Source organism: Mobula hypostoma, chromosome 1 (assembly GCF_963921235.1).
Source record: "Mobula hypostoma chromosome 1, sMobHyp1.1, whole genome shotgun sequence".
NCBI lineage: Eukaryota > Metazoa > Chordata > Chondrichthyes > Myliobatiformes > Myliobatidae > Mobula > Mobula hypostoma.
This window is the reverse complement of record NC_086097.1, coordinates 237,419,278-237,443,302: the sequence shown is the minus strand read 5'-3', so window position 1 is coordinate 237,443,302 and position 24,025 is coordinate 237,419,278. Positions and strand designations below refer to the sequence as shown.

At 40.7% G+C, this 24,025-nt stretch overlaps 1 protein-coding gene across 1 annotated transcript in view; it reads left to right on the top strand.

The window, feature by feature from the left end:
* Positions 1–24,025, top strand: part of csmd3b (CUB and Sushi multiple domains 3b) — a 2,345,756-nt gene that overhangs the window by 1,850,574 nt on the left and 471,157 nt on the right. The window contains exon 22 of the mRNA XM_063066157.1: positions 2,013–2,182. Within this exon, the coding sequence (XP_062922227.1) occupies positions 2,013–2,182 (170 nt within the window). The remainder of the gene's footprint in view (positions 1–2,012; positions 2,183–24,025) is intronic.

Genomic DNA, 24,025 nt, shown 5'->3' with positions numbered 1-24,025 from the left:
TGGCAATATTGCATTTGAAGTTTGAGGAGATTTGGTGTGTTACCAAAGACACCTGCAAATTTATACAGATGTACCATGGAGAACATTCGAACCGGCTGCATCACTGTTAGGTATGGGGGCCACTGCACAGGATCAAAATTATATGCAGAAAATTGTGAACTCAGTCGGCTCCATCATGGGCACTAACCTCCCCAGTATCCAGGTCAGCTTTCAGGAGTGATGCCTCAAAAAGGCAGTATCCATCATTAAGGACCCCCATCACCCAGGACATGCCCTCTTCTTATTGCTACCATTAAGCGAGGAGTTACAGGAGCCTGAAGGCACACACTCAATGATTCAGGAAGAGCTCCATTCCAATGCTATCACTTTACACTGTTGAATTTAACTATTTCATCCAAACATCATTTTGAGAGATGTAGTGACCTGTGGTTGATAATTTTCAAACAGTATTAAATGAATATTGTTTCGCATCCTTATTTAAATGACTGGCTGAAGATCCAACCAACATAATGGAGTTTTGTTGGCTGATCTATCTGTCATCATGTCAAGGTTGATTCTACCTCTCGTGGTCGTGCTCTTTCCTTTCCTAAGTTTGCCATCTTACACAATATTTTATTGGGTAGCATTTCCTACATTTGAGTAATAGATTAACATTTTATTGTGAGCTTAGTTTAAATGATGGAAAAGTGTCATTTGCGTTAACAACCAACACAACCAAAGGATGTGTAAGGGGGCAGCCCACGAGTGTCGCCACACACTCTGGTGCAACAGAGCATGCCCACAATCTTCAGGACAACACAAGCAACGACAACAACAACAAAACAAGCCCCTTTCCTCCCTGCCACCCACTCACACACACAGGTGTTTCTCTAATCCCCAATGCAGGCCTCCTCCATACCTTCAGCTTGCAATGGCCTCACATGCATCAGTCTTCCAACTTCTGGACTCGCTGACTTCAGTCTTTAACCTTCCAGCTTCGATCTTCGCTATTGTCCTCAAACTCCGAACTCATACCAAGGTGAATGATGTGTTTGCTGACCTGACATCTGTCCAGGTGGACTGCTGGCCTCAGCAAATGCTGTGCAATCCGGTTCATTAACATCGAAGTCTTATTTAAAAGAAAAAATTGCCGTTTGTTGCATGTACTAAAACTATGCAAGCATGTGACATACAGATTGTTCTCAGCTCATATATTTAGTTCCACTGAAATAACACACATGGACTTAATTGTCCAATAGCCAATTCAGTTCCATTTATTCAACATCCTTGCATAGAAAATGAAAAACCTAATATTCCTTGAATGGTGCAAATGTGAATTAAAAGCAGAGGAAGTCGGAAATAGCAGAGGAAGGATGCTTCAGGTCAATACTTGCACTTTTTTGTTCTAAATATTAACATCAAAGTTCAAAGTAAATTCATTATTGAAGTACATATATGTCACCATTTACAATCCTAAGATTTTTTTTCTTGTGGGCCGACTTAATAAATCCATAATAAAATTATAACCACAATAGAATCAATGAAAGACATTGCGGCTTTAACCAGTGTATAAAATACAACAAACTGTGCAAAAACAAAAAAAAATAATACGAGTAATAGATAAATAAGCGAAAAATATTGAGAACATGAGATGAAGAGTCAATTGGTTGTGGGAACATTTCAATGATAGGGCAAGTGAAGCTGAGAGAAGTTATCCCTTTTGGTTCAAGGGTCTGATGGTTGAGGGGTAATAACTGTTGCTGAGCAGCTCATCAGGCCAGGCAAAATCTGTGAAAAAGAGTAGATGTTTGCATGAGGTTGTTTCTCAGTGCAGAATAAATAATTTCTCCTTTTTAACTTAGTGCAAATTATTAATTGCCCTTCAATTTTAAACTGATGATGGATGTACTTAAGTACAATACCGAAGTATAATACATTCTTGAATTCAGTGCCCACAATGTGGTGAATATATGAGATAAGTTGTTTTTCACTCGAGTCGTTATATTAAAAATACTGTTTTCTTCTAACCACAGCTGAATGCGGAACATCCATAACAAGCAACGAGGGAATCCTGCTGTCTCCCAACTATCCTTTGAACTACGAAAACAACCATGAGTGCGTGTACAGCATACAAGTGCAAGCAGGCAAAGGAATTAATATCTCAGCCAGAACATTCCACTTAGCACAAGGAGACACTCTTAAGGTATGATATTTGCAAAGAACTGTGAAATATTGTTTTGCATATTTTACATCTTCTATCAATATGCTAAAACTTTTGCAACCAAGATGTTTTAAATATATGGTCAAGGTACTGACATAAGTCCAAGGAAATGAAATTAGTGATACATATTACCACGTCAACAGCTAATAAGCTAGGGAGTATTTAATAGTTTCTAAAATAACTTTCTTTCATGTGAGACCTTGTGGAACATTTGCAAAACTGCTTTAATGAACTCTTTTTCTTTCTTTATGCTCATTCGTTCTTTCAGTTTTCTTTTTTATGGCATTATTTCACTGAGATTTGATTGTGCCCTAAAGCCATAAGTTAAAAAAAAATTGTATCCAGCATTCGAGGCCATTTATGTCCCACAATTTTGAAGAAGACTCCATCTGTGTCAATTCCCATAGTTCTGGTTTGCAGAAGGGTGGAAGTACACATGCAATCTGCTCAAGAGTTTCTTAGGTGCAAAGGTTCAAAGGTTAATTTATTACCAAAGTATGTATGCAGTATACAACTCTGAAATTCGTCTTCTCCAGATAGAAAATAGACTGAAAATTCAGCCTAAGCCATTTCATTATTCATAGCATACCACCTGGTCTTTTTCCAAAACTTTTGCTTTATGCTTCCGCACAAGCAAATTTATTCTAATAAGTAACTATTGTTGAAATTGTCCAATTTTATGGGAACTTAAAATGTCAGTTTAACGAAAACATCATTATTTGTTACTTAGCATTTTGGCTTTCCATAATGGAATAATTAGTTCCTCATGATGTCTACAGCTACACACCACTTTAAATGAAAATTACTATTCTATCACTTTTATTACCGGAGGGGAATGTTATATGAGAGCGATTTAATAAAAAAAAATGCTGATTGCAAAATAGTTGTGTTTCATGCCTGCTGAGTTTACTACTGAACCAAGGCAAAGTGAATTATTTAATTCAACAATGATATATTTAGGGATATTTAATGTTTATTAAAATGTAAAATTTTGACTGTGCCCAAGATTCAGTATGGTGATAAAGATCTTATTCAAAAATGCCAAGAACATTGAAAGATTTAGCATTATGGAGCTTGAAGAAGAAGGGTTTTGAGATTATTTTAATTTGAGGCAGAACTGTCATATATTTCAGCTGCAGAGTTAGAGCTAATCATTTGACTGTTAGTTGATATCATTGTCATTATGTGGCAGTGAAACTTCATTTCTGCTGTCAAAGTTCTAAAATAAATCTGCCCAATTTTAAATCATAGACACAAGAAATTCTGTAGATGCTGGAAATCCAAAGCAATATATACAAAATGCTGGAAGAACTCGGCAGTTGAGGAACAGTCAGATGTTTTGGGCTGAGACCCTTCTTCGGGACTGAGAATGAAGGGGAATGATGCCAAGGTAAAAAGTCTGGGGAAGGGGAAGGAGGTGCTAAAAGGTGATAGGTGAAGCCAGGTGGGTGGGAAAGGTTAAGGGCTGGAGAAGGAATCTGATAGGACAGGAAAGTGGACATAGAAGAAAAGGAAGGAGGAGGAGACCCAGGGAGAAGTAATAGTCAGGTGAGAAGAAGTAAAAGGTCAGAGTGGGGAAGAGAGGGAAGTGGGGGGGGGGGCGGGATTCCTGGAAGGAGAAATTGATATCCATGCCATCTCGTTGGTGGGTACCCAGGCGGAATATAAGGTGTTGCTCCACCACCCTGCAGGTGGCCTGATTTTAGCGCAAGAGAGGCCATGGACCAACGTGTTGGAACGGGAATGGGAACTAGATTTAAAATGTTTGGCCACCGGGAAGTCCTGCTTGTGATGGATGGCGTGGAGATGCTCGACATGGCAGTCCCCCAATATATGGTGGGTCTCAACAATGTAGAGGAGGCCACATTGGGAACACTGGACACAGTAGACAACCCCAACAGATTTTCAGGTGAAGCAATTTTTGTGAGTTGCAATTTTAAATCATATGGCTATGAAGAAGCGAGCAGTTTCATTTCTATCAGATGAACACATTCCAGTCCAAAATGTTTGTGATATTCAGCTAAGATGCAGATGATATAAACAATAATTGTATCGTCAAATTTTGGACAATAAGACATACAAAATGCAATATACCATTCGATATACAAAGACACCAGTTTTTATTTAGAGTATGTGACATAAACACAACACCCAACTGATTTCCCTCAGGAGAGACATGAACCGTGTTGAAGGCTGGATCTTCTTTTTATTAATGGTGGTGTAAAGCAATCTATAAGTCAAACTTCCAAAACCAGTTTGCTCATCCAGTAGAGAAGATATGTGCTGCAATGCAGGACCATTTGGCAGTTTAATTGTGGAGGCAAGCTAGATGATGAATGTTTAGTAAAGCAGCACTGGACCTGAACAGATCAGCAGTGTACCAAAATGGCTTCCTCTCCACCGAACACAAAAGATTCTGCAGATGCTGGAAATCTTGAGCAATACACACACAAAATGATGGAGGATCTCAGCAAGTCAGGCAGCATCCATGGAGGTGAATAAGTAGTCGGCATTTCAGGCTGAGATCCTTCATCAGGACTGGAAAGGGAGGGGGAAGAAGCCACAATAAAAAGAGGAGAAGGTGTACAAGCTAGAAGAAGATAAGTGAATCCGGAGCAGGTGGGGAAGTGAGGGATGAACTTTGAAGCTGGGAAGTGATATGCAGAAAAGGTGAAGGGAAGAGGGAATGCAAGCATCCTATCCAATCAGCACAGAAAGAACCTACATTGATGCAGAGATTTCAAACCTCAACAGCAACATTATTTATTTGTAAATAACTTCTATTGTTTGCATGATTTGTTTCTTTTTTCTCTGCACATTGGTTGTTTGATGTTCTTCTTTTGTTTTAATAGGTTATTTTGGGTTTCTTTGTTTTGTAGCTGCCTGTAAGGAGATAAATCTGCTTAAAGTATACATAATAAATTTACTTTGAACTTGATATATTTTTAAATATTTATTAGAGGTAGTTATAATCCATGCATATAAAATCACTTCTCATAAAACACAGACTTTGCCTAACAGCAACTATCCACTTACTCACACCTTGAACAATAATGTGCAACATGTTCAAGGTATTTACCACAAGAAAAATTTATAAATAAGTCTCATCTAACCACTGATCTCTGAAGATTATACTGAATTGGTAAAACTGTCCTTTTTGGAGAAACGAAAAGAGAAGTGATCGCAGCTTCTGTGTTTCTGCCGTTAACACTGCTTATGCATAATGCTCCTGTGTCATTTTCCTGACTGAAGTTGGAATAATCGTTCTGCTGCCATTACAGCACTTTGGTCATTGATCCCTTCACAAGTAAGGAAGTCACTCATAGTAGGTTGGTTGTTTCTCCGCTTCACGTGTTCCCATGTTCTTCTGAAATGGCCAGACTGCTTACGACAAGCCTTATGTTTAAAGCCTCCAGGAGGTCCACAACTTCGTCTTAGGGGTTAAAGGCTTATGTGCCTCAATGATCCAGAGAGCTATGTTGGGTGAAATCTGGGCCTTGTGCTTTGGCTCTTGGTAGGATCACCCATGCCAACCAGGTCAAAGGGTAGAGTCCACCAGTCCTCTAGGTTCAAAGGTTCAGCTCAGAGCTAAAAACCTTGACTGGTCAAAAAAATTGTTACGGAAAGAGCAATGAAGAATCGTCATATATATGTGAGTGACAGTATAGTCAGAGATGGAGGACCTTCATTGCTGCACTAAACACGAGCGGTGTAACAGGCAATAATTAAATGAGTCATGTTTAAAGACAGTGTTCATACTTTAATGTTTATTAAAAATCTGGAATATTGCCAACATATGCTGAATCAGAAGAAGAAAGTGGATTAGGTTACGAGAGATTTATTTATTTTTTTTAATTGACATACAGACCCTTCCGGCTCTTTAAGCCATGCAGCCCAGCAATCCCCCAATTTAATCCTAGCCTAATCACGGGACAATTTTACAATGACCAATTAACCTCCCAACCGGTATGTCTTTGAACTTTGGGAGGAAACCAGAGCACCTGGAGGAAACCCATGCCGTCACCAGGGGATCGTACAAACCCCTTCCAGGCAGCAGCAGGATGAAATAAATATTAGTGCTGACACAAGAAGTAATGGCACGTAAGCAAATTTTGAGAATTTCAAAGTTCAAAGTAAATTTATTATCAAAGTACATATATGTCACAATGATGGAGAAAGAATACTTCAATAATATAAAACTACAATTTATTAAATATTGATGATCTTTTTAACAAAAACATTAGTATATTAACAAAGCAACAAGTTACTAACATGTTGAAAAGGCAGTGAGTCTCACATCCTTCTGCCTACTAAGGACTCCATTGAGATAGAGTCATGGTCGGCCTTGAGAACTCAAAGTTCTATGCACTGTTCACAACCTTAGTCAGAGGAAATGTCCAACGTGCTCACATGTAGCTCACACATCCAGTTTCAAAATAACTCTACTTGTTAATGGCATAAATTACATTCAGAAGCTAGCTTTCTTCCCAAACAGAAACAAAGTTGTTTACTTCCCATGATAGCAGATTGGTCTAATTGCGTTCCATTTCTTATTTCATCACTACATGCTTACGCGCTTCATGACCCAGGACCTCATGGTTTACATGTATTTCAAGTGAATGTACAACTCAATTTTATTTGAAGACCATTCTCCAAACCTTACATTACATTATGCTGAGGATCATCACCAACTATTTCCAATGGTCTTCAATTTTCTTTTGTTTCAGACAATTAAATGATTATTCAGCTCATTAAGAGGACAATAGTTTAGTGGTTAAGTTATTGGACAGGATATGTCTCTTGAAATCTCACCACAGTGGTTGAGAAATTTAGATTGCAGAGCTGGGCTGAGAAGTGGCAGATGGCGTTCAACCAAAAAAAGTGTGAAGTGATTCACTATAGAAGATTGAATCTTCGGGCAAAGTACAGGTTTAAAGACAGGATTCTTTGCAGTGTCAAGGAACAGAGGGATCTTGGCTTCCACTTCCATAGATTCCCTCAAAGTTGGCATGAAAGTTGATAGGGTTTTTAAGACATAGGGTGTGTTGGCCTTCAGTAATTGGGGGATTGATTTCAGGAGCCATGAGGTAATGTTTCAGATCTATGGTTACATCATTCTTGGAGTATCATGTTCAGTTCTGGTCAGCTCATTATATAGAAAGGATGTGGAAGATTTAGACAGGGTACAGAGGATGTTTACCAGGATGCTGCCCAGATTGAAGAGCATATCCACGTAGGTCGAGCAAACTTAGGCCTGTTCGCTTGCAGCAGAAGTGATAACTTGATAGAGGTGTACAAGATGATAAGAGGCATTGATCAAGTGGATAGCCAGAGGCTTTCTCCCAGGGTGGAAATGGTGAATGTGAGAGGGCATAATTATAAGCTGATCAGAGGAAAGTACAGTGGAAATGTCAGAGGTAAGTTTCTTTTACACAAAGCTGGACACTGTGTGGAGCATGCTGCCAGGGATGGTGGTAGAGGTCAATACCTCAGGGGCATTTAAGGAACTCCTCAATAGGAAACTGGATAATAGAAAAATGGAGGGCTGCGCTACAGAGGAGGGAAAGGTGAGATTGATCTTAGAGTTGGTTAAAAGATTGATACGATATTGTGGGGCAAATGGTCTGTACTGTGCTGTAATGTTCCATGTTCTCTGTTCCAATCTTCTGAAATCAAAGGATAGCATCATTAGTGGTTACCATGAAACTAAAGGATGGTTCATCTGGTTCACTTGGTCATTCAGAAAAGAATATCTGCCATCTTGAAGCAGACTGGTTTGTACTGTAGGCAACTTCAGAGCTACAGTAATGATCTTAGACAGTGCTGGCGTCCCTCTCCTAAGCCTTTTGGGCAGCTACAGTCTTGGGTTATGTACAGTATATGTGCCTCAGCTTTGCACAGCACTGTATCTACCTTCACACCTTTCAATTTCTCAAGCATCTTCTCCTTAGTAATAGCAACTACACTCACCATTGGCCCCCGACACTCTCAAATTCCCGGCATACTGCTGGTGTCTTCTATAGTGAAGTCTGATGGAAAATACTTACTATTCATCCACAATTTCTTTGTCCCCATTACTGCTTCTCTAGCATCATTTACCAGCAGTCCTTTACCTTAAGCTCCCTAATTACATCTGGTTCATTACACAACACCCAGTTCAGAATTGCCTTTTCCCTAGTGGGCTCAACCACAAGCTGTTCTAAAAATCCATTTCGTAGGACGTCTGCTCAAACATTAGTTAAAGCCTGAGCCACTGATGGAGTTTTCATTATCATTTACAATTGTGTATTTTCTCTGATGTGCTGCTTCTCTCTTCCTTTTGCATACAAGGCCTTTAACATTCATTTGTCTGAACCAGCCCAGACCTGTTCATTCCCCGGCAGAAACATCTATTACTCGAGTGTCTAAATATGGAGGGTGCTGGGTTGCTCGAGGGTTATACTGCTGGGTCTTGCTCCTGGGCCTCAACAAGAAAGCCATTCATGGATCCAGGCAGAGGGCAATCAAGGTCTCTGCCCAAGCCAACTGCCTGGCTCTTTTCCATTGTCCTTTGAGAGGGAGCATGCGGTCACTATGGGTAAAGTGGATGATTTCCAAGAACACTTGGGTCCTCAGGGAAATGAGTGTTTGTTGATAGCAATAGCTGTATTTTAATTTGAAATTGTTAGCCGTCTTGATGTTTATATTTTGTATATTTTGTAGTTTTGTAAAAAAATCTTTACCAACAATAAGCCACCTTATTCAGTCGGACAATTTTGTTTTATGATATATTTTCTTGAAAAATATATATAATGGATTGCTACCTTCCATCTTAAAGGGTTAAATGTTAAATCCTGAGAACAGGTGGAGTTTTCAGTGGGTAGAAATAGTAAAATCTGCTAAAACAGATGGCAAGTGAGAAACCTGTCTGATTTCCCATTTAATCCAGGCACGTTTGGCAAACTGGGAAGCCCTTCTTGTGCAAACTTAAATGTGTTAACGGCTTCCTGTAGTTTGGGGATTTTAGCACAGAGATTGTAAGCGTCCGGAAGCTCCCTGGAACACACTAGTGTGATGCCGCAGAACAGAATGGGATTGGGCAGAACAGGGGCGTAGTTCAGAGGAAAATAGCAGGGAGGAAGCAGATCCTCACAGTCTCTTGTACTAAGGCCTGCTGGATCAAGTTCAGTGCTAGCTTCTGCATTCACCCTCGGCCCTGCCAAGTAAACTACATTGTTAGACACTCATTAATATATCAGGCAGGAAAAAGACAGCTCATTTGTGAAGCCTGTTATGTGTTACTTCATCATGTATCACATCCTACAGGACAAGAGTGTGCCTGGATTTACAGCTCTGACTATACATAGGGGAGAGTGCTCATCTGCTGTTGAAAATGGCAGTGGTGTTATGGATTCTGAATCAGAATCAAGATTAATGTCATTGGCACAATATCACTGCTGCCTGCTTTAGAGAGGCATCAGAGGAGACAGTGCATGAAGGCGGAGTGTCGTCTAACGGCGAGTGATTGTCTTAGTCACTTTCCTATGATTGCAAGTCCTTGTTAGACATTGCTAATGTGGAACGCAGCATGTCCAGGTCATTGATATATTGGATGACATGGCCTCGGTCCTAGCAAGTACTAGGCCTCCAGCCACAGTGTCACCTGTTTACAGCCACCCAGGAGAGAGCTTTGGAGTTAGTGCGCTCCACCATAGTGCCAGGTGTGGTGCTGTCTCTGCAGTGTTAGCTTGGTAGAAGACGTTATATTGTATTCAACTGCAGACTCCTGCTGCATTCATGGGCGAGATTTTTTTTTGTGTGACTGTATTTTACTGATATCTCATATGTGCTGTCCGTGCCCTGTACTGTGTATGACTGTTGGTGTTGTGTTTTGTACCCTGACCCCGGAAAAAGACTATTTTGTTTGGCTGTATTAATGGGTATTTACATATGGTTAAATGACAATTGAACTTGAAATTGAATTTGAACTTACAGTAAATATGTCATGGGATTTCCCCCCCTCCTCCTTTCTTTCTCCCTAGGCCTCCCGTCCCATGATCCTCTCATATCCCTTTTGCCAATCAACTTTCCAGCTCTTAGCTTCATCCCTTCCCCTCCTGTCTTCTCCTATTATTTTTTTTAGATCCCCTCCTCCCCCTCTCACTTTCAAATCTCTTACTATCTCTTCTTTCAGTTAGTCCTGATGAAGGGTCTCGGCCAGAAACGTCGACTATACCTCTTCCTAGAGATGCTGCCTGACCTGCTGCATTCACCAGCATTTTTTATGTGTGTTGCTTGAAATTCCAGCATCTGCAGATTTCGTCGTGTTTGATGTCATGAAATTTGTTGTTTTGCAGCAACAGTACATCGCAATACATAATGATAAAAAATCTATAAATAACAATAGAAAATACATATATAAAATAAATTAAGTAAGGTGGTAAGAGTGGGTTTCCTCACCTCCATCCCTCTGACTCTCAACACAGCAGCCCCTCAGGGCTGTGTACTAAGTCCCCTCCTTTGCTCTTAGTATACTGATGACTGTATCGTCACCCACAGCTATAATCTGCTAATTAAATTTGCTGATGACAGTACATTGATTGGCCTAATCTCAAATAGCAAGGCGGACTACAGGGAAGAAATCATCCCTCTGACACAGTGGTATCAAGAAAACAACCTCTCCCTCAATGTCGCCAAAATAAAGGAGCTGGTTGTGGATTACAGGAGGAATGGAGATGGGCTAATCCCTATTGACATCAATGGATCTGGGGTTGAGAGGGTGAACAGCTTTAAATTCCTCAGCATCAACATCACTGAGGAACTCACGTGGTCTGTATACACCATCTGTGTGGTGAAAAAAACACTACAGTGCCTCTTTCACCTCAGATGGTTGAGGAAGTTTGGTATGGGCCCCTAAATCTGAAGAACTTTCTACAGGGGTAGAACTGAGAGCATCTTGACAGGCTGCATCACTACCTGTTATGGGAACTGTACCTCCCTTAATCGCAGGATTCTGCATAGGGTGGCTGCAAACAGCCCAGTGCATCTTTAGTTATGAACTTCCCATGATTCAGGACATTTGCAAAGACAAATGTGAGAAAAAGGGCCCGAAGGATCATTGGGGACCCTAGTCACCCCAACCACAATCTATTCCACCTGCTACCATCTGGGAAATGGTACAGCATAAAAGCCAGGACCAACAAGCTCAGGGACAGCTTCTTCCACCAGGCCATCAGACTGATTAACTCACGCTGATTTGAGTGTATTTCTATCTTATATTGACTGTCCTATTTATTATAAATTATGATAAATTACTATGTTTGCACATTGCGCATTTAGACGGAGATGGAACGTAAAGATTTTTGCTCCTCATTTATGTGAAGGATGTAAGAAATAAAGTCAATTCAATTCAATAATTAGTAGAACAAGAGAGCACAAAAAATAGTGAGGTAGTGTTCTTGAGTTCATTGTCTATTCAGAAGCCTAATGCTGGAGTGAAAGAATCTGTTCCTGAAACATTGAGAGTGTGTCTTCAGGCTCCTGTACCTCCTCCTTGATGGCAGCAATTAGAAGAGGGCATGCCTTGTGTGATGGGAGTTCTTAATTAAGGTCTGAACAGATTAGATATGGCAAAGTTATTTCCCATGGTAGGGGAGTCCAGGACAAGAGGACACTACTTCAGGATTGAAGTATGTCCATTTAGAACAGAGATGCGGAAAAATTACTTTAGTCAGCAAGTGGTATATCTGTGGAATTTGTTGCCATGAGTGGCTGTGGATACCAAGTCATTGGGTGCATTTAAGCCAGAGATAGATAGGTTCTTGATTAGCCAGGGCATCAAAGGGCATGGTGAGAAGGCAGGGGAATGGAGATGATTAGAAGAATTGGATCAGCCATTGATTGAATGGTGGAGCAGATAGATGGGCTGAATGGCCTACTTCTGCTCCTATATCTTATCGTCTTATGGACTTAATAATGGTTGAGCCTTTTTGTGGCATTGCTTTTTGAAGGAGACCTTCATCACATGGCACCCTCATCAATCTATGCCATCCTCCTAAGCAGACTTAGGGTTTAGCTGCTCAAAAGTAAGAAATAAACACAAGAAGTTCTGCGGATACTGGAGATCCAGCGTAAAGCACTTAAAATGCTGGAGGAACTCAGCAGGACAGGAAGTATCTATGGAGAGGAATGAACAATCGACATTTTGTGCCAAACCCTTCATCAGAACTAAGAGACACCAGCTGAAAAGATAGTTGATTATTCCAGAGGAATGGGTCACATGACCAAAGCCATCTGTACACTAAATATTTTTGAAGCAAGTAATCAGAAGCTGGAGGTAACTGGAAGACTACGAAGGAATTCATCAATAAGCACAGGTTAGGGATGAATGGTCATGGTGGATGGAGTGGAATGAAAGGAGGAATGAATACCCTTACAGGGCATAATGGGTAGTTTGATCTCGGCATGCATTATGCCACTGTGCTCACTGAGGGGCTGGTGTGACGGGAGATTGTGGGAGACACACTTCCATGGTCATCTCGTAATGTGCAACCCTGGTTTCAGCTGTAGGGTTCCTCAGTCATGTGATTGTCTTCAGCACCCTTACAACCAGCTTGTCATTCAGTGAGGAATTAGTGAATCTGGGATGTCCTTCGGTGTGCAGGTAGTGACAAATATGTTGAGTGCCTCCTGCCTTAAATAATGCAAGCTGAAACTGAATTTTGTCCCCTGTTCTGCTCAGTTTGTGAGGAAACCTACAGCTTTCACACTGATGGAGAGGCTGAGTTAAGTGTGCCCCAATAATGAACTGTTCTGTTGGTTCCACATCTAACGAGATCCCTAGTCCAGTATTAATGTGTAAGGAAGTTAACATCCTCTATCCCACTAAAAATAGTGTTCCTTTGAATAATACATTGCCCTCTTTCTAAAATGATAAAGGAGAAAGTTTCCAATCAAGGTGGGCCATTGGAGCCTCCTCCACGACCTGGGTCAACATGCTGACATCGTGTGGAGGCTTGCGTGCTTCAACAACTCCATCAGGCGATGCTAAGTCAGGGTCACCCATGATGTGGACAAGATGCTAGGCGAATATTGATTTAACTGCGGCTCCCAAATGGACAGACTCGCGCCTACCCCCACCCGGGCCACACTCCGGGCCACACTTCATCTTGACAAAAACCAGTTAGAAGTGTAAAGAGTAAAACACCTGCCATGTGAAACAAATATGGAGGCTGTAGTCCAGAGATGAACAGTCCTGGGGTTGGAGAACTGTGGTTATGTGTAGGTGGATGGGTGGGAGTTAGGAAAGTGGCTTGTTCTGCTCTTGTTCTTTCGTTGTTTATTGTGTTCTGTGTTGTACTGCCGAGCATTGTGGGAATGTTATGTTGGGGCCAGAATGTGTGATAACACTTGCAGGCCACCTTCAGCACATCCTTAGTTTGTGTTGTTTGTTAAAGCAAATCAAGCATTTCGTGTACACTTTGATGTAATAAAATGAATATGAATCTGAGAGTGAGGCATTTAACAGGACTTCAAACTGAGAAGGCACCATTGCGATTCAACTGACTATCAAAAAGAGATTTTGGGAACTAAATATGAGGGAAATGAGCAGATGGTGCCACCAATAAATGCAGCTCACGTCAGATCATTTTCATTTTTCAGTGTTAATGTTGCGTATGTGTTAGTTTGTACCGGCGTAGCAAACTCCAGCAGATTTCACTCAAGTGACACCAGAAGCACTTGAATTGTACACATCTGGTCCCTTACAAATGCACACATGCACGCACACCACACTTTCGTATCTAGCAATTCAGCTCTTCGCCACCTTCTTGGGCGCTTGCAATCCCATGGTCGTTGACCTGGACAGACCTAAGTGTGGATGCTACTCTTGAAAATGCTCACCCCTGCTGAGATTACAGGCCACATAGTGGGTCATGAATGCATCCCAGCAGACCCAGAAATGTTGTGACTTTGATCAAATGCACCAGAGAAGCACTGAAGCTGGTGATATAGAAGCCTTTATTAATCACAACAGGCAGGCATCATTCTGGAGACCCTCTCAGGAAAGGCTCACAAACCCATCCATCATATTTTTATATCCTTAAGATGAAAGGTAATAGTAGCTGATACAATACGATTTCAGTAGTTAGAATTCAATTTTGGGGCTGATAATGCTTCCTATGAATTACATATTATAGTTACAGACACCTCTGAATGTTCAAACACCTTTGTCACAAAGTAATTCACACAAATCGTCTAAAAGCTTCTGAGGCAGAAATCCCAGACATTCAAAATTAATGTTGTCAGGGTTGTCTCTGAGTACACACATATCATAAGTACACAAAAACTTCTGATTGCCTATATCTGTGACCATGTTTCGTATGCTCATTGACAACATCCATCTGGTCTGCCAGCTTGAAATCTGTCACAATGGTGCACATAACTCAGCTATGTTGCCTGGTTTGATGCAGGCCAATTAACACAACCCAATTTCCTTAACATTTGGCTTGTGCTTATGCAATCTCATAGTCTGTGGGGCTGGCTATGCTCTTAACTACAATTTACTGCTTGCAATTTACTAAAAAGAACAGAAGGCTAATTTGCAAACTTCCTGAACTTATTTATGTTTACAATAAGAAATGAAGCCTGGTTCTTGTTTGATTTAATATCGGTTATATTCACGGAACTCCAGAATACTCCCTAAAAGTTAGTTGTAACCTTACACGGAGGAGGCAGGTGAGAGAGACTGAGTGGAGTAATCCTTCCATGTGTTATATCAGTTCCCATAAACCTTACTATCCACATAGTAATGTTCAGCTAAAAACATTGTTGGGTTCACTACTTACAGTACTGTGCAAAAGTCTTAGGCATATATATATAGCTAGGTTTATAAATATACAGTACTGCATATTGTTACGTACCCCGTAACTGGGTTGCCAAACCAGCAGAAATGGATCACTCAGTTAGAGTCTGGATTACTAGAACTAAGAAAGTTTTATTAAAGAAATAAGCAACACAGTAATCGAAAGGATAATAAATGCAACAATTCAGCAATGATAAACACACATGTGCACAGAATTAAGATAACAGCATCAATCAAGCTCTATCATTGTCTAGGGGTAAGTGACCAAATTTCAAAGTGACACAAAAGTTCAGTCCAATCTAGTTCAGTTCGCAGTAATCGTTGCCATGGCGATGGACAACATGGGGGGAGAGAGAGAGAGAGAACGGGAACGACTGATCATTCAGACACGGCTTCCACTCACAGACCGGCGATATGGCTCACAAGCAGCTTTTGGGCAGGTCCTTGATGATGTCACCTGAGGTCACCGACTGTGACCCCTCCTCCAGATGCGGTCCATCCTCTGCAGTGAACCCGGCACCCAAGCAAGGGCGGACACACACCGGGTTCCCGCTGATCGTACCTTTCCACCCTGTGCGTTGTCCGGTACTTCCCACCGACTCGTGAGAGGCTTACCGCTTCCAGGGTCTCGTTACCTCGGGTGTCGTGTGTGTCCTGCCTTAGCGAACCTGTCCCTTTTTACCCCCCTGCTGGGGTATCGCCTGTCCATCACTTCAAACAGTTCAGGGTTCGAAGGGGGAGCCGCTCCAGACAGCTCTCTCTCTCTCTCCCCCGTCCCTTCATTACACATCTCCAGATGCTGTTTCATTGTGTTCCTTATCTCGCTCTTGAAGACAGGTGGCAGACCAACTGCTGATCACACAGGACAGCTAACATCTTATCTATGTGTATTCTCGTCACAATATTTATAAACTCGGAAGGTGGTTAGGAAACAGAAATAAGAGTACTTAGCTTTGTATTAGCTCAGTTGTATTAAGTGTTATTTGATAACTGGAAAGACATAGGGTGCAAAAGTCTTCGGCACCCTAGCTATATCACACTCACACAAAGCTGGAGGAACTCAGAAGACTAGGCAGCATCTATGGAAAGGAGTAAACAGTCAATATTTTGGGCTGAGACCCTTCTTCAGGACTCTCAGTCCAAAATGTCAACTGTTTACTCTTTTCCATTAGGTGCTGCCTGGCTTTCTGAGTTCCTCCAGCATTTTGTGTGGTGTTCCTTTGCATTTCCAGCATATACAAATTTTCTCATTTTTGTGACCCAAGCTGTATATATATATATATATATATATATATATATATATATATGCCTAAGGCTTTTGCACAGCACTGTATTACATTTTTGAAATGTGCAGACAGATTTACCTGGTTCCAGTTTTTTTTTCTGTTAAATTTAGATTTTCCAATCCCAGGAGACCAGCAATTTCTGAGATACTCAAACCACCCTGTCTGGCACCAACAATTTTTCCATGGTCAAAGTCACTTAGGTCACATTTCTTTCCCCTATTCTGATGTTTGGTCTGAACAACAACTGAACCTCTTGACCATGTCTGCATGCTTTTATCTATTGAGTTGCTTGCCTTATGATTGGCTGATTAGATATTTGCATTAACCAGCAGTTTACAATTGTACCTAATAAGAGGCCAATCTAAATTCTTGGTTCACTTCTGTTAAATTAAGGTCCTATTATTCTAGCTGTTTCATTTCTTTTTGTTAAAAAGAGTTTTTTGAAACTCATGACAGATAGGCATCTTTCAACTAATTGAGAAGAAATTGAGAACCAAATTTGAATACAGATCAACAGTAACTCAGTGGCCTCTTATTAGGTACAATTGTAAACTGCTGGTTAATGCAAATATCTAATCAGCCAATCATAAGGCAAGCAACTCAATAGATAAAAGCATGCAGACATGGTCAAGAGGTTCAGTTGTTGTTCAGACCAAACATCAGAATAGGGGAAAGAAATGTGACCTAAGTGACTTTGACCATGGAAAAATTGTTGGTGCCAGACAGGGTGGTTTGAGTATCTCAGAAATTGCTGGTCTCCTGGGATTTTCATACTGAACATTCTCTAAAGTTTATAGAAAATGGTGTGAAAAACAAAAGAAAACCATCCAGTAAGCACAAACTGTGTTCTGTGGGTGAAAATGCCTTGTTAATGAGAGAGATCAGAGAAGAATGGCCAGAATGGTTCAGGCTGACAGGAAGGTGATAGTAATTCAAATAACCATGCATTACAACAGTGGTGTGCAGAAGAGCATCTCTGAACGTACAGCACGTCGAACCTTGAAGTGGATGGGCTACAGGAACAGAAGACCACAAATACTCTCACTGGCTACTTTATAAGGCACAGGAGATACCTAATAAAGTGGCCACTGAGTGTATGTGCCAGAATTTACTAAACAGCACTTTATTGTCAGTCAACAAATACTTTATAAGGCAGCAACATGACTAATGTAGTGGAAACTGAAAGAGTTAGCTTCAGGCTTAATAATTTCCTAGCTCGATTCTAATGTGAAATAGTAGTAATAGTAGTAATGTGAAATAGTAGTATATGCAAATATATATTCACATTAACTTTAATTCAGTACAAAGTGTAAAGGACATATTGGATGATAAATGCATATGGACTGTCAATGTATTGCTGCCTTGCTGTTGTTGATTGGGTGTTTTCTGCTGTAGTTTCTTGTTCGGGACACAAATACATACAAATCAGCAGCAGGAGGAGAACACGTCCTTTCTAGCCTGTCCCACCATTTAAAAGGTCTGATCTGATTATAATAAGAACATATTCTCTTCAATGCAGAAGTTAGAACATAAAACAGTACAGCACAGTACAGGCCCTTTGACCAATGATGTTGTGCCAACATTTTAACCTACTCTTAAGATCAATGTCAGCCTTCCCTCCTACATTGTTCTATCATCCATGTGCATTTCTGAGAGTTTCTGAAATTCCCCTGTTGTTTCTGCCTCTACCACCACTTCTGACAGCCCGCTCCATGCAACTACCAGTCTCCAGGTAAAATAATTTACCTTTATCTTCCCTTCCCTTATACCTCCTTTCAATCACCTTAAAATTATGTCCCCTTCTATTAGCTATTAGCTACTCCCACCCTGGGAAAAAGTCTCTGGCTATCCACTTTATCTATGCTTCTGATCATGTTGCACACTTTCTTCAAATTGCCTTCATTCATAAGAGAAAAGCTTGCTCAAACTTTCCTCATAAAATATGTTCCCTCATCCAAACAGCACTCTGGCAAATCTTCTCTGCGCCCTCTCTAAGCCTTCCCTGTCCTTCCTATCATGAGTTGACCAGAACTGAGCTCAATATTCCAAGTGCGGTCTAACCAGAGTGTTATAGAGCTGTAACATTGCCTCCCAGCAGTTGAACTCAATCTCTCGACTAATGAAGGCCACCACACCATATACCTTCTTAACCACCTCATCAACTTTGAAAGAGGTACAGTCGACGTTTCGGGCCGAGACCCTGGTCCTGGGCCGAAACGTCGACTGTACCTCTTCCTATAGATGCTGCCTGGCCTGCTGCGTTCACCAGCATTTTTTGTGTGTGTTGCTTGAATTTCCAGCATCTGCGGATTTCCTCGCGTTTGAACTTTGAAAGATCTAGTTTTTGCCTGACCTGAAAACAGTTTGCAAAAAAGTTTAAAGTTCAACGTAAATTTGTTATCAAAGTTACGTATATGTCACGATATACTACCTTGAGATTCATTTTCTTGCAGGCATTCACAGTAGATACAAAGAAATACAAAAGATCAATGAAAAATTAACACGAAGACAGCAAAACAGAGTCAGAATAATACAATGCCCTTCAGAAGGGAGGAGTAAAATATGAAACATATTTCTGATTTTACCTTCTTTTAGTGTTTAGTGGAACTCTGGATGGATTACTTCCACGTGCTGTTTTACTTTGAGGAATACAACATGGGGAAATGTGATGGAAGTAATAGGCAATAGTTTCAGCCCAGTGAAGAAATCGCTACACTCCTGCAGTACCAAATCACAAGCAGGAACAAAGATTTTCTGTCTCCATGATTTCCCATGGCATGATACTTGGAATGATGCCATTTAGACTAATGTCATTGGTTGCTTTCATAACTCATTTTCATCCCATCTTCTTTGATGCCTGCTCTCCTGACAGATTCCTCTTCCTGACAACCAATATTACCTAGGCTCACTCCCTGATACATGTAAACATGTAAATCTTGTCCAGTCCTTAATAAAAGCAGACAAGGAACTTTATTCAGGTAAATAAATTATTAACAAATTAGGTAACATTTCCTTCAAGGATTTGGACCCAAAGCATGCAATGAAATATTAAAAATTAAATTTTAAATAGATACAATACACTTTAACTCATTGACAAATGTTTATAATAATCATTTGTTATGCGCTCTGCTGTATGATATGGGCGGTCATGGTCTTTACATGATCATGATTGTTCTTGGCAAATTTTTCTACAGAAGTGGTTTGCAGTTGCTTTCTTCTGGGAGGTGACTTTACAAGATGGAAACCCCAACTGTTTTCAATACTCGTCAGAGATTGTCTGCCTGAAGTCAGTGGTTGCATGACAGGGACCTGTGATATGCTCCAGCTGCTCATACGACCATCTACCACCTGCTCCCATGGCTTTACGTGACTCTGATCAGAGGGGCTAAGCAGGTGCTACACCTTGCCCAAGGGTGACCTGCAAACAAGCAGAGGGAAGGAATGCCTTACACCTTCTTTTGTAGACACATATCTCCACCCTACCATCCTATTGTAATAAAAATAATTGTAATAATGGTAATTTAAATATTTTTGCCTGAATTACTATGTTTCAAGATCTTGAATACTGAATCTTGAAACATCGTAATTCAGGTAAAAATATTGAAATTCTTCAAGGTATAATGTAAGATTTTATATAAGTGGTGAATTTCAGAGTCTAATTTACCAGGCTGATCAGACCCAAAAGACCCAAACCAATTCGAGTGTCCAGGAGCTGTGGTAATAAGCGTACAAGCGCAACAAATTAACTTAAGCCTAATTTATAATGATAAAATAGAAAGCACAAATAAACCACACTAATTACAACTTAGTAAGTTACATAGGTTTCAGGGCTCACGATTTGTAGTCTCCACTTGATTGCTGCTGTCGTCGGGGGACTTGATTGTCGCTGTCGTCGGGGGGATCTCCAAATTTCGACTTGTGAAATCACCCTGGGTCTGACCTCGGCACCAATTGCCAAATCCCTCGGTCTCAGTGAAGTCACAAGAACCAAGTGAAAGGTGCCTCAATAAGTAGGGATTCAATCCACAAACATTGAGAGACGCAGAGACAGATACATTCTTTGGATTTATTCTCATGCCACTAGTGCCTGAGGCTAAGAAAAAAATCCTGAGGCTATTAACGAACATTAAACAAACCCACAGTGTTTAATTTGTACAGACACCTTACATGCTGGAAGCTCACAAAGAGTTAAAGTGTCACTTAGAATTATTCAGACTTTCCATCTAATATTTTTACAAAATTTGATACAACACAACACACAGATAACCTCTAATGTTTTCTTAATCAACTGTTCACACCAGAGTGTGCCTTCAATACGCTAGCAAGAAGGAACTGTCAAATGAGCGTTAAAAGACAGAATATAGAATTGTACATGCTTTGTAACAAAGACGGAGGCTATTCAGCCCGTGAAATATTTTTAGGCTGTTTGTGGGAAGAGCTAGTAAATTTATTTTCTACTCTTTTACTATAGTCCTGCAAATTGCTTTTCTTGTACCTACCCAATTCTTTTTTGAAAACCTTGATCACCTGCAATTCTTGGCATTAGTTTAAAATCAACGTGCTAGACGCTGATGCTTCCAGTAAGCTAAGTACTTTATTGAATAGATTGTCCTAAATTACTTCAGCCCTAGGTAATAAGTAAGTGGTTCTTTATAAGTTTCGAAATGTACATTCATTTATATTAAATCCTGATGTGCTAAACAATCAGATAAACATGATTCTTTTATCATAAAATAACTTGCAATTGCATTATTCAGACCACAACAGTTATCTCTCTTACAGTTGTCATGGAAGTTATTCAACAGAAATTTTAAAAATGCTACTTACAATAGTGATGGTTGTCCATTGTGTCCAATGATGACAGGAAGCCTGTGTGGGAGAATTTTTAAAGTGGAAAAACCATTGCATTGGGGAGCTCCATTCTCTCAAATTCGGAAATCGGAGTCCAGTGGTACAAACAAGCGTCACAAACTGGGGTCTTCCTTGGTTGCAGTGATTGCCATGATGTCTTCTGTGCCCTTTCAAGCCCTTCGCTCTCCAGAGAGCGGTGCAGTACATCGATCTCACTGAAGATCTCATTCGCACAGCCCAGCAGAGCTGATGTCGCAATCTGGGACAGGCATGACCCTGACTCTCCAGAGTATGAGGCCGCCGGCTACCCATCCAGTTGACGAGTAATCTCAAAACTAGAGTAATCATGGATACAGTGTATGTTCAAAATGAACACCACACCACATTCATATCCATACATTGCATTCTTTGAGGATGTGTCTACTGCACTGGATGCTATGTATTGATGCATTATCACATAATGTAAGCAATAATAAACATCAGACCATAAGATATAGGAGCAGAATTAGGCCATTTGGCCCATTGCGTCTGTTCTGCCATTTCATCATGGCTGATCCATTTCCCTCTCAGCCCCAATCTCCTGCCTTCTCCATGTATCCCTCATGCCTTAACTAATCAAGAATCTATCAACTTTTGCCTTAAATGTATGTATGCGCTTGGTCTAGGAAGCCAGCTGTGACAATGAATTCCACAGAATCACCACTCTCTGGATAAAGAAACTCCTCCTCACCTCCATTCTAAAAGGACGTCCCTCTTTTCTGAGATTGTGTCCTTTTGTCCTGGACTCTCCACATCCACTCTATCGAGGCCATTCAATATTAAACAGGTTTCAATCATTCAATCCTGCAATCATTGAACAAAGTTTTGACACTAAAACTACATGGACAGTGACAGTGACAGTGACAGTGACCTTCAGCTTAGTCGAAGACAGAGATTTAAAGATTGCCTTAAAAACGAAAGAAGGATTCATGGAGATTTTAAGGAGTGTGTTCTTGAGCTGAGGACAGATCTCTGATGGCATAATTGCCATCAGGATGTTGAAATGAAAAAAAAATACAACATTCTCTGTAAGTGTGGGAGGTTGTGGAGAAAGTAAGAACATTAGGGAGCTTAATGTAAAGGAACCCTTATGAAATTGTGATCATAATATGATTGAATTCATACTGCAATTGGAGAGGCAGAAGCATAACTCACATGTATCAGTATCACAAAGGAATAAAGCCAATTAGAGAGGCATGAGCGAGGAGCTTGTCCAGGTGGACTGGAGGACAATACTGGCGGGGATGATGGGAGAGCAGAGATGGTTGAAGTTTCTGGAATAGTTCACAAGGCACGGGATAGATATGTCCCACAGAAGAAGTAGTTCCCAAATGGCAGGGCTAGGCAACCATGGCTGACAAGGGAAGTTAAGGACAGCATAAAAGCCAAGAAAAGGACATATAAGGTAGCAAAAGTGAGTGAGAAGTTGAATGATTGAGAAGCTTTTAAAATCCAACACAAGGCAACTAAAAAAGCTATAAGAAGGGGAAAGATGAAATATGAGGGCAAACTGGCCAAAAATATAGGGCACAATACAGTTATATAGAGAGTAAAAAAAAAAAGGTGAGAGTTGGTATCAGACCATTGGAAAATGGTGCTGGTGAGGTAGTAATGGGGGACGAAGAAATGGCAGCTGAACCTAAGTACTTTGCGTCAGTCTTTACTGTGGAAGACACTAGCAGTGTTCGAGAGGATCTTGAATGTCAGGAAGTAGGAGTGAGCGCCATTGCTATTACAAAGGAAAAAGTGCTAGGCAAACTCAAAGGTTTTAAGGTGGGTAAGTCACCTGGGCCATCCCAGAGTCCTGAGAGAGGTTGCTGAAGAGATAATGACACATTGGTCATGATCTTTCAAGAATCACTTGATTCTAGCATGGTCCTGGAGGACAGAAAGATTGCAAATGTCACTCTACTCTTTAAGAAGGGAAGAAGACAAAAGAGAGGAAATTATGGGCCAGTTAGCCTAACCTCAGTGGTTGGGAAAGTGTTGGAGTCTGTTATTAAGGATGAGGTTTTGAGGTACTTGGAGATCAATGATCAAATAAGTCAAAGTCAGCATGGTTTCTGTAAAGGGAAATTGCGTCTGACAAATCTGTTAGAGTTCTTCGAGAAATTAACAAGCAGCGTGGACAAAGGAGAGGCATTGGATGTCAATTATTTGGATTTTCAGAAGCCATTTGATAAGTTGCCATACATGAGGATGCTTAACAAGTTAAAATCCTGTGGCATTACAGGAAAGATATTGGCATGAATAAAGGAATGGCTGACCAGCAGGAAGCAGCGAGTGGGAATAAAAGGGGCCTTTTCTAGTTGGCTGCCAGTGACTAGTGTTGTTCCTCAGGGGTCAGTATTGGGACCGCTGCTTTTCACATTGTTTGTCAATGATTTGGATAATGTAATAAATGACTTTGTGGCAAAGTTTCCGGATGATATGAAGATAGGTGGAGAGGTAGGTAGTGCTGAGGAAATAATGCGATTGCAGCAGAACTTAAACAAATTGGAAGAATGAAAAAGAAATGGCAGATGGAATACAGTGTTGGTAAATGTCCTCGCTCAGAGGGTGGTAAGAGTGTGGAATGAGCTGCCAGTGGAATTGGTGAATGTGGGTTCAATTACAACATTTGACAGAAGTTTGGATAATTAAGTGGTATGGAGTTTTGGCGTAGGTCAACGCAATTAGGCAAAATAATAGTTCAGCACAGATTGGATGGGCCGAAAGGCTTTGTTTCTGTGCTGTAGTGCTCAATGATTCCATGACTATGACTCTAATTCACAAATTAAAGATATTTTGATCATTGGAGTAACTTAA